This window comes from Zosterops lateralis (genome assembly GCF_965231275.1).
Source record: "Zosterops lateralis genome assembly, chromosome: 12".
In the NCBI taxonomy this organism is placed as follows: domain Eukaryota; kingdom Metazoa; phylum Chordata; class Aves; order Passeriformes; family Zosteropidae; genus Zosterops; species Zosterops lateralis.
The window spans coordinates 12352103-12364159 of record NC_139772.1 but is presented as its reverse complement, the minus strand read 5'-3'; the positions used below and the strand labels follow the sequence as shown (position 1 = coordinate 12364159).

At 47.9% G+C, this 12057-nt stretch overlaps 1 protein-coding gene across 2 annotated transcripts in view; it reads right to left on the bottom strand.

Annotated features, from left to right (window-relative positions):
- GNAO1 (G protein subunit alpha o1) overlaps positions 1–11604 on the bottom strand; it is a 140903-nt gene extending 129299 nt beyond the window's left edge. For both annotated transcript variants that reach the window (XM_083870426.1, XM_083870425.1), the window contains exons 1-2: positions 11096–11604; positions 10961–11003 (exon numbers count right to left, since the gene is read on the bottom strand). In XM_083870426.1, coding sequence (XP_083726552.1) covers positions 10961–11003; positions 11096–11213 — 161 coding nt within the window. In that variant the 5' untranslated portion in view covers positions 11214–11604. The remainder of the gene's footprint in view (positions 1–10960; positions 11004–11095) is intronic.
- Between the last annotated feature and the right edge of the window lie 453 nt (positions 11605–12057).

The following is a 12057-nucleotide window of genomic DNA, read 5'->3' as shown; positions in this document are numbered from 1 at the left end:
ACACATCTTTGGCTGGGTTTGTCTCATTGTTCTGGACACTTTGTAAGAATTTTTTTTCCAAATTTTTAACTGGAAACTCCAAAAACCTATTTCAAAGACCATGAAGAAGTAGCGAATAAAATCAGAATTTAAATTTAGTCCTGTATACTGTATATCTGTTTATGCCAGAAGGTCTCACCTATTTGTTTGATCACAGATGGGGAAATTAGTACTATTTGATCTCACTGATTGAAACTAAAAGTACCAGTGTAATAATTCAATTTTCATGCTCTGTCATGTAGGAAAAACTTTATAGTTTGTTCAGCTAAATCTGAATTTAAAATACAGAGATTTCTTGAAAGTATCAGTAAACAGAAGTAGTAGATAAATAAAAATTTAGATAGAAAAATAAAGGCTAGATTCTGAACTATTTACTGAACCATATTAAAACTACTAATCACTAATTTTTTACCATTTATAGGCTCTCTTGGCATTTCTTTCCTTTCCACAAGTTTGTTGTTGTTGAATGCTTTTAATAATTAGCTATGCTGAAAGACACTGAACAGACATCACTATCACCACAGAAGATGCCAAGACTCTGATTTGCTCTCAGTACCTGGATTCCTCAGTGCCAACAGTGGCTTTCCTCTTTCCTGCACATCCCACCTCACTGCAGAGGTAAGATCTGGCTGGTCCCAGCAACCTGCTTCAGGGGAATTCTTACTAAGCACAAGGCTCTTGCCAGGATGAAGGTATTGGGGGACCTTCCTCTTTTCTAATGTGACCCTGATGCCATCAGTCAGTGCTGGAGAAATGCCAGCCTTGGAGCTGGGATTTGGCACTGCACTCTCCTGTTCCTCCTTACCAGTGTTTCACAAGGGCTCAGGGCACGCAGAGAGATGCAGATAACGAACCATGACCATCAGCTCATGTATCTACCATTTAAACATCTTAAATGCACACATTGAGCAGCCTCAGGTTTCTTGCTGCAGAACAGGCTGGACGGAAACCAACAGCAACAGTTGATACAGCACCGTGGCTTTTTTCCTGAGCTGTAAAAGCAGGAGGATATAAATTTATTGTACCGCTAAATTGAGGAAAACAAGGGCATGCTTCTAGGAGCTTTCTGCTTTATTAAGTAAACATCTTCTCATTCATGTGGAAAATTCTTTCCAATTTTGCTAAATAATTAATCACCAAAGAGTGACTGGTGATTAATGAACATTGTGATGACTTTCTGAGGTGTATGTTCATCACGACAATTTTCTTTCGTCCCAGTGATTTGTGCTGGTGTTACTGACAAAACGTGATGATAAAGGCTCTGCAGTGTCTGTGGTGGGGGACAAATATTCCAATGATAAAAATCTGTCCATTTTAGAACTTACAGGAGGTGAGATGGGCTCCCCACCTAACCTTTGGAAGGAGCATCTATTGCTTGGGCATCAGTGCACCAGTGCTGGCAACGAGTAATTAATTCCTTATTCCCAAGGGCCCTGTAGTAAGAGCTCTCTTTGGCCAGTGGAAAGAGCTAGTTTATTTGCAACAAGCTAAACTGCTCTGTAACCACCCCTGCTGTAACACCCTTTCACACTGCTTATAGATGTAAAGAGGCTGTGAGTAAATAAAAACAGATTCCCAAAATATACTGAATCAAATACTCAGTTCTGCACTACTTAGGAAGCCAAGCGGATTGTGTTACATTTAAAACTCATTATGAGGATGGTATTTCCCTCCTGTGGATGAAGCTGAGCAGAAACCTTCATGCTGTGGAGGAGCACGTGCCCTGTCATGTCAACCATTTAGAAGCACAGCAGACATGAAAAATTCACATAGCCTTATCTATTGCAATCTGAAATTAGGACATGCAGATCCACATTGTGGTGCCCTGGAAGTAATTTAAGATCTCACCATGAGTTTTGGAGAGACCCAGAACTGGTCTGCACCAGTTCCACACAAAATTCCTCCAGAAATATATACATGGGACTATTTCATTGAGAGACATCAAAGTGAGATATTCTCCCTCTTTTGCTGTAAAGGCAGGAGCTGGATTATACCAAGGTCCACCTGTAATAAATAAGGAACACTGTAGTGACAGAGAGGAAATATCTCTATATCACTGTGAGATAGCACACATCACAGTTCTAGAAATCCACCTATTAAACTTCTCATTTGCTACCTAGATAATTCTCCTTGACATCCATTTTGTGCACTCAGCCTTTCCTATACACTTTTATTCAATGCTTTAAAACTGGAGCTACTAACTCCAATCAGCTCTAAGAGGGTGAGGATAAACCACAAAATTCTGCTAGGAGGTAGGATAATTTTTATCATTTAAGTGATATTACCCTCAATAGAGGCCCATTCTGATCTCATTCCCTTCTGTAATGATTTCCAGCTGATGCAGAAATACTCTAAGTCTTGTACCAGACTGTTATGATGTGTACAAGTTGCTGTTGATTATGCTCTTGTAGACAAGAGCATTTAATACAAGTCCGAAGTTGCTGGAATCTCAAAGCATGTTGACTCACTGCTCTGCCTTTCAGACTGTTTTAAGCACTTGGGGGCTTACGTTTCAGAGGAGGGACATGCACGGAGATGAAATCTCCATTGCCAGCCTCCCTGCCAAGGTGTAAGACTGGGGTCATGAATTCTCTAAAGAGGGTATTTTCTCTTGGACAAGTGAAAAGCTGCTGAACCACTCAGCTGAAGACATCCCTCATGGCCTCCCAATGGAAACATGGATCTCCCCATTCCTATGCTAAGTACCATGACACATGCCAAAGAGAGGAGAATCCCTTGCCTTGTTATCAAACCCTATATCTCCTACCAGCATTGGATCTTGCTTCTGCTGAAACCTGCTCCCAATTTTCCTGGAACACCTCAATCCTAAACAGTCAGTCAAGAGCTCTGGGCTTTGTCAGAGATCACACCTCAAAGCACTAACTAGGATCGGCATCTCCCAGCCTTTTCCCATAAGCAACTCCTGCAACATGAACCAGCAGAATTTCTGCTGAAAGACTGCCCAAGTTATTCTGTAACAAATAGAAGAGATGATAAATTGGTTTTGGCTCCTGAGGATACAAGACCCCACAGATGGGCCTGATGAGGAGAGGAGGGTTATTAACAGCCATGGCCCAAAGTCTTTATATTGCAGGAGGACCCTGTTACCCATGCCTCTTGTCTCTCTCTCGAGCTGGTGCATTCCAACTCCTTTGTTTTAAGCTTATAGATTTTATATTCAGATAAAAGCTGATGAACTGAAATCATTTTTGGTGACCAAGCAAAGCAGAACACGCCCAAGAATAAAGAAAAACAAAGTAATTTCAGCTCTGCCAGTCCTTCCCTTTCAATGTCAAAAACTTTATTGATTAGCAATTGGAAAATCAGTGTGATATCAGAAACGGCACAGTTTCCTGGGCTCCCTTCTGAGGGCATTCCTCAGTTCTTTCTCAATTAACATGAAAGCTGGGGAGAGTAAGCATTTTTATTGGTAAGTTAAGAAATGCCTCCATCAAGAGTCTTATTCTAATATCGCAGTAAGTACACAATGATTGAGTTTTGGGTTAAAATGCTTTTTTCTCAGCCATAGAAAACCATCAGTTCCTTTGCTTTGTGTAACTCAATAACATTTTTCAGCCTTTTGCCTTTTCTGATTTTAGGCAGATTCCTAAAAGCATCTTATAATCAGGACTGTAATCCTCCAACCTCCTTTAAATCTGTCATTTTCCTGAATAAAATAAAATAAAACGAGAATGATTCAACTAACAGTTCAGGGGGATTTTTACATTAGGCAGAGCATTTCTTCAGCATTAGAAAAAATGTGGTACAAATCATCAGTGAGTAAAAGAAAAAAAAAATTAAGGCAAGAAAAATGGCTGTAAGTTTAATGTGCCAATGCCTTCCAGATCTTTTTGTTTCCTGGTTTTGGTTTTGTGAATGAAACACCAAATGTCACACAAACATTTGAAATTCATCACATCTCATAAAACCTACAGATTGAACAGGCAACATCTTCAGTGTAGGAAGAACTTGGCCCAAAGTCCAGTGAGCTCAAAGAGACAATCTGGGGTCAAGTAGCATCCAAATTGATTTGAAGTAAGTGAGGTTGCTGGTCTCAATATTGCCAATGCTAAAAGGTATCAGGTTTCAAAAGTAACCAAGCAATTGAGATGTATTTGGTTTCCTCACCTCCATTTGGGATGTTTTTTTATTTTGCTCCCAATTCTTGAGTCCCTAGGCTAGAATAAGGTAATTTTTTTTAACTTTTCCTTGAAGTGAGAAGAGCTGGAAGTTTTCTTTCAAAAAACAAAATACACATCTAAGCAAAGACCACCTGAAACCAGAGCTGATCCAGTCATCATGTGAGTCCAGACTCTACAGAAACCTACAAATACGAGGAGATTTGAATAGCACCAGGAAAAGTGACTAGGCTCTTAAACACCCTGGCCACTTGAATTGAGGTTTTGGCAATTCTCACCTGCTGGAGCTCCTCTTTAAGCCAACATAATAAATAAAGGACCAAATCCCATCTTTCACACTCCATTGTATTCAGGGTGTAACCACAGACTTCAGATGGTAAAGGATGGGTCTGTCTGTACACTGTGTATGGCTACTGCCTCGTTGAAAAAGCTTTTTGCCTTCTTCACTACCTGAGCAGGAGTTTGCAAAATTGAGCTCTTGGACCCTGCACTTGCATCATGCTTTCTGGCTGCATATCCACCAGCTTTCAACACTCACTTGTGATTTTGTATCCTGCAGATCCAGGAGAAAGTATCAAGGGAGCTTGATACTTGCAGAGGGAGGCCATAACTCTGAAAGGGGACTGAAGAAAACTAGGTAATGAGTGTGAGAGACATTCCTGACTGCCTGGCTCTTCCTCTCCAGCAACCTGCTCCTGCCTTGGCCATCAGTTAAACACTTCTTCATTTCACTCTTTCTCTTGACCAGATGAAACAGAAGAGCCAAACAGTGCCTTGACCTCCATTATTTGTCTCTTTTGCATTCTTTATCTATTTTGATTATCTTCCCCATATTCCCCAGGTGAGAAGCCTGGAGAACTCACAGCAGGTATGAAGTTGTATGCCAGACAAATGGAAAAGGACAGACTGAAGAGGAAAACCACAACCTTCTTTCATTTGTGATCTAATTCATTTGTCAATCTAATGTCTCTTACAACTTCTGGGTTAGCCAAGCCATAAAACAAAACAGATCCCTGGTTACATTTGTGCAGCAGATTTGTCTCTTTCTTCTGAGCTCACTAAAACAACTGCTTTCATCTCATTAGATTGCTAAAACATTTCCAACAGGACTAGATGTGTCATGTCAGAATATGACAGGCAAATTTCTTTTAAGGCTTTAAAACTGGGTTGGAAGAGAAGCTATGCAGTTCACTGTTGTCACTGAAAGATATTTTTACTTTTATGAGTCCCTAAAACAAGAAACAAATTAAGAACTGTCAAGGAAAAAGAAAAAACACAACCCCAAAATGTATTCCATCTTGCCTCCTGATATTGTTACTGCTTTTCTCTGAAATCTCTCACAGTCTAATAACAAGAGCCTTAAATATAAAAGAAGGAACTATGGTTGTTAATGTTTTGGCACAATTCAAAATCCAAGAGGAAGGAAATAAATGCTGAAAACATTATTACCATTTGCAACTACAAGCCAAAATGAACAGCCTCACTTTTCTCTGTTCTCAGCTCTTATTCTTCTTGCCTGGTTGAGGGGCAATCTCCCTGTGCTGTGCCACTGCAGAGTGTGGAACAGGACACCCACAGCATCCAGGGATGCAATAGAGCATCTGTGAAGGTGGGAAAAAAGTTGTAGTGAGGGGAGAGCCCCCTCCTACAGCAGCCTCCACTGGGATAATCTCTGACACTCCAGCAGGAGACCCTGCCCTGCTCAGGGCAGGTAATGCACTGCCCAGCTGCCATCCCAACATCCCAGAGCTGCCCCAGCAGGCAGTTTGCTACTGGTTTCACTGCAGGTTCCACTGCCAGAACGGCCCCATTGGAGCCTCCTCCCTGCTGGGGTTTGTGTGCCACATGCACAGTGCCAATTCCACACCCAGGGCAAAGTGCACTGGGGCAGGTCTTGGGGGAATGACACAACTCCACTGAGAAGGCTGCAGCTCTTTCCCCTGCTTATTGAAACCCAGTTCAAATAGTGCCCAGGTGCAGTCTGTCACTGCCCTACTTTGGGCTTTAAATCACAGAAATCCTGGAAAACAGCAGGAGACAAGTAAGGATGAGGATGGCTCAGCCTGACCTGGTGCTCTAGTGAGGTTTGTGCCTCTGGGTTGCCAGCTCACACCACAGTCAAACAGTTCCCAGATGGAAGCAGAGCCGAGTGGGGCTCTGCACCCAGTGCCCCAGGGCAGAGGAGCTGTGCTGGGGAGTGGGATAGACCATGAAGATGCAGTTTGCAGCCCTGTCCCTGTAAAGATGCTGCAGAGGCAAAGCAACTCTGTGCCATTAGCTCCTGTGGGGTGAAGTATTCCTGGGGGAAGGGGCTGCAAGTGTGAAATCGCTATGGATTTGAGACACAGACATGCAGCAAAGAGCACTCAAGTGGGTGTTCACAACACATCATTTCATTTCAATGGCATTTGGCATCAAATTGCTGTAAAACCAGTGGGCGGGGACTGCTTCTCACTGAAGAAGTTCATTAGATTATAAGTAATTTGGTTACACAGAGAGCATGTAGAACCTGGGGCTGTTTTGAGGGGCTTTTTGAAAAAGGTCAGAACAATATATCAGCCGGCTGTTGGGACTGATGGCTGTTGGGGAGGAGATAGTAGATATTTCAAGATAAGCACTGTACACTAGTGTATTTTTCTACTGATTGTATATTTCCATCCTTCTCATACTTAACATAAAAAACATTTTGTGAAAACTGGCACAGCAGAGAAGGCTATCAACTGAGTTACTACCAGCACTTCTGGTGAAGTGGCAGATAGCTGCTCTGGAGGATATGCAGGGCTGGAAGCTCCGGCATCTTGTGAAATGGACCTGGACCCAGCTCTTGTGCCCAGCTCAGCAGGGGACAGAAGCTGCTGCTCTGCAAAAACAAAATCCAAAACCAAATCCCAAGTGCCAAGATTTTTCCTGTGGGCAGGTGAAGCCATGTCTGCTCTGGAATGCCACACCTATCACTAACCCCTCATTTGGGAAGGTGAAATACTGCCCTGGCTCACCATCCAGAACGGTGGCTGCTGAGTAGGTGGCAGGACCTTGTTTTTGAAGCCATGCCAGCTAACTCAGCCACTCTGTGTAAGCACGATTAAACACTGAATTCCCTGGAAGCCTTGTGCTGATGGCAGCGATGGGGATGGTGTCCCCACCCAAGCAGTCCAACCCTGCTCACCACTGGACCGTTGCATGGATTTAAGTGTCCTGCTAAGCAGTAAGAGATGGAGATATGCTCGGTATCCTGCTCCGCTGGGGATTTTGATGAACAAGCACATTCACCAAAGTTTTACATCCCCACAAAAATATCCTAGAATAACATCAGTCTCAATTTCATGCTACAGTCCTGGTATTCCAGAAAAGAAGATTATAAGCTCCAAATTCTGCATGTGCTTGACGCTTATTTGAATATATAGGATCCAAAAAATGTTAACACCCATTGATTCCAACATTGTGAATTTACTGAGATAGGGTCATGTGAGTGGAAGGTGAATTTTTCTTGTCCAGTAACTCTCATCTTCTAGCTTGGATTTTAAAGGAAAGCCCCAGCTTTGCTTGGTTACAGATAGTTTTTAGATTAAGCTGAGTGAAAACAGAATCTGGTTACAGCCTGATTCTGAACGCTGTGGCACACTCTGGAGTCTCATTGGCTTGCATGGCACAACCATGCCTTTCAGGACTGTTCCTCTGACTAGCTTGGCTCTGACCCTTCATTTTGAGGCATGGGTAAAAGTACCTGGACTGCAGGACTGGTTGTGAAAAAAATACAGCAAAATTAATCAGCCAAGGTGGAGCAGTCAAAGTGCAAGGCTTAAGGGTTTCAAAACAACCATGAGTGCTATGAAAAAAGGCATTTCTAGGCTGTGCTGCCAGTGTTTGAGATGTACATTCCAGACTCCAGTTCCACCCCTCTGTCATTCACCAGTACCTCTTTTTTTGTTTGGTAAAACACCACTCACCAGCCAAAAGGTATCTCCAAATATTTCACTAAAAAATCCTGAATTAAATTTACAAATCCTTATCTCCATCCTGGCTACATTCTTAAATTACTGTAATTTCTACTTCTTCTCCTGGTACCTAACATTTCAAGGATTAACTGGTCAGTATGTAACCTCTTTTAGTCCTATGTAACAATGTCTGCTCCCTGTTCCTTTGTCTTAGCATTCACCAACCTGTCTATAGATTCCTGTGCTTGTTTTCAAGCCAATATCCAAGTGTGAAGCTGCTTTAGCCATTCATGAGGACGAGATTTATTATCTAGAAGCACACCAATAATACAGTATTAAAAAAATAGCAGTCTCTTTCATCAAAATCTAATGAACATGCGATTTAATCTTTATTAAGAATTCATTAGGTTCTCAGCAAGCCTGTCTAATGGAGCTTGACCAGGTGAAATGCTAATGCCTACATTATATTTAAATTAATTTCCAGCAATGTTAGTTTCCCCGCGTTGTTCCCAGCACATCGCTCTCCCCGGCGCCCGCGGCTGCGCGGCTCCCTCCAGATGCTGCTGCCGTGCTCATGGCAACACCGCTGTCCCCACCCCAGCCTCCGCACACTCCGCTGGAGTTTCCACACTCACACATGCCTCTCCCAATTTCCAGCACTATAAGCCCATCCACCATGGCAGCTTACTTGATGTTTTCATGTCAGGTACAAAGCTGTGAGCCTTGCATGCCTTACTTTGAGTCATTTTAATGAAATGTGTGTGTATATAGATATACAAAACGGGTGTATTTCAGTCCTCAATATACCAATCTAGTCCAGCAAACAGGTTATTATCTTGATGTGATTTGCTTCATAAAACAAGAGTGATTGTATGCTTACTGTGTAGCCAGTGTGGTCACTGCCTGGCCTCCTGACCATGGGCTCTACATGTGCACTCTGCTGTTGTAGTTCCTACAACCTCTCCCTTCAACCAAAACCCATCGCCCGCCATTCCAGCATGCTTCTGCAGAAGCAGTTCCTAGAGATTAAATAATTTATTGGTGTTCATCTGCAGCGACATGTCTCCTGATCCACCTTTTGCACACAAACAAGAGCGAACCAAACCCACCCCACCCCCGACCCAAATCAAACTGTGGGGGTCAAAGGGGGGAAAGCCCCCTTTCAAACAGTGAAAGGGGATAATTAGAGCCTCTACAGAAGTAGGGTACACAAACGTCTGTGGGGAAAGCCATGGACACTGCTGTGCACTGGAGGCGAGTCTCCTCACAGTGAGACCTCCCAGCCCCGAAGAGCCTTGGGAAAAGCACTGCCTCAGGCGAGGATGATGGTTTCATTGAACCCCCGAGGGGTGGGCACGGCGGCCACAGAGTAGATACAGAAATATCCGCTAAGCCACCCTGCCTGGAGGGGAGCTGGGCTGAAGGCCCAGATCGGCCCCTGTGGTGCACGCACATGCACGCGCACATGCACACCCACATTCACACACACACACACACACACACACTCTCTCTCTCTCTCTCACACACACACACACACACACACACACTCTCACACACACTCACACACACACTCTCTCTCTCTCTCACACACACACACACACACACACACTCTCACACACACTCACACACACACTCTCTCTCTCTCTCACACACACACACACACACACTCTCACACACATGCACATACACACACACACATGCACACTCGCACACCCGGGGCGGCTACGGGAGCTCAGGGCAGCAGCTCGCGAGGGGCGCGGGCCCCTTTGGGCCCCTCTGGTCATCCCAGAGCCCCTGAGGCTTCTCCCCGGCCCCTGCGGAGGCAGCCGAGCGCGGCCCCGCCGCCGCCGGTTCGAGCCCCCGCCGGGCGCTGTCCAGCGCCAACCGCCTGAACGCCGCGCCGGGACCCGCCCGTCGGCCCCGCAGCCCCAATCCCCGCGCCGGGACCCGCACGCCGCTCCCCGCGTCCCATCCACACCCATCTCCGAGCCTCTTCCCCTCGCTAAGCAACCCCGGTCCCGGGGGGGCCCCTCCCAGACACGGATCCCTCTGCAACCACCAGCATCGCAAAGCGGCAACCGCTCCCAGCTGAAATCCAGACCCTGAACCAGCGCCCAGGCTCGTTCCGTGATGGCGCCCGCCTCCAACCAGCCCGTCATGTTTGTAGCAGTGGGAGAATGGGGTATTCCATTGTATTTTAGTTGAAAAAAAAAAAAAAGGGTGGGGGCAGAATAGTCGCACCACGGGTGTACCTCCACCCCTATCAGCCTTCCCTGCACCTGCCTCCCTACAGGGTGCATTTACACGAGCCAGGGGGATGCTTGGAAGAGACCCTGCGGTGGGGCTTTTCACTGCTGCTTATTACACGGTTACATCTAATTAAACACAGGAAGAGGGTGTGGGAAGCCCCAGCGAGGAACAGCGCCGAGTACCATAGGGAGACCCGGATCCCAGAGCAGGAGAGGTTTGAATGAGATGAGTGGCCAAGCTCGCCGTTCATTAATTAAAAGGAGACGCTACAAGCTCAATAAAAGGGGCTTTCAGCGACAGAGAGCCTCGGTTTAAACCCGCAGAGCCGGCAGATAACACCCCGACATTAAGCTTTAGTGACAGCGCTTCGTTCCACGGGGACATCCGAGCGGCGGGCTGGCGGCCCCCCTGCACCGCCGCCGGGGGCGAGGCCGCGGGGCCGTTCAGCACCAGCGGGCCCTGGACAGCGCCGGGCGCGGCGGCCCCGCGGTGCCTGCGCGGTCCCCTCAGGTAAACATGGCGCCCGCGGCCCTCGCTCACCTCCGCCAGCCCCCGCCCCGCGCTCCCGCCCCGCGCCGCTCCCCCCGCGGGACTTACTTCATTTGCTTCACGATGGTGCTTTTTCCCGACTCTCCGGCTCCTGTTGGAAGAGAAATGAGGTGGGATAAGCGCGGGGAGGGGGGGGGGAGAAGGAGGAGGGGGGCGATGGGGGGGCGACCGGCGGGTTCTCACCGAGCAGGAGGAGTTTCACGTCTTTGGCCGCGCTGATCCCGTCCTCCTTCAGGTTCTTCTCGATGGCCTTGCTCCGCTCCAGGGCGGCTCTTTCCTCAGCACTCAGGGTACATCCCATGGCGGCGATGAAAATTAAAAAAAAAAAAAAAAAAAAATTAAAAAAAAAAAAGGGGGGGAGGGGGGATGCAGCCCCCGCCGCCTCGGCTGGCTCCCGCGGGCAGAGAGGAGGAGGCGGCCGGGGGGCAATAAAAGAATTAAAGCAAATGGCCGTGAGGCTCCGGGTAGCACAGCGCCTCCGCGGCGGGGCTCCCGGCTCCCTCCTGCCCCTCTCTCCCCGCGCCCGAGCGCTCAGTGCATCCAGCGGCGCTGCAGCGGGCACGGCGAGCTCTTCCCGGCCGGGAGGCGGAGGCGGAGGCGGGGGAGGAGGTGGAGGAGAAGGAGGAGGAAGCGGGTTGGCGGCGGGGGAGGGTCCGTCCCTCTGCCGTGCTCCCGGCTGTCGCTGTCCCCTCCTCGGCGGGCGGCGGCGGAGCCGAATGGAGGCGCGGGAGCGGCGGGAGGGCGGGAGGAGGGAGCGCGGGGGCGCGCCGGGCTGCGCGCTCCCGCCGGCCTCGCCCGTGACGCGCGCGGCTCGCGCATGCTCGGGGCTGCCCCGCCCGGCCCCGGGCCCGCTCCCGCCGCCCGCCGCGGGGCCGCCCGCTCTGCACCCACCGAGGCCCGGCCCCGGTGCCCGTCCCCTCGCCCCGGGCTCCAGAGCCTTTCCCCGGACGGGAGAGGCCGTGAATCGGGCTGCTGCCCCCGGTCTCGGTGACTCAGGGCTGGAGTCTTGCCTTGGTGGAGGGTCTAGAGGGGAAACCATACGAGGAGCGGCTGAGAGCACTTGGCTTGTTCTGCCTGGAGATGAGATTGAGGACAGAGCTCATCGTGGGCCGCAGTTTCCACAGGAGGGACAGTGCAGGGTCAGC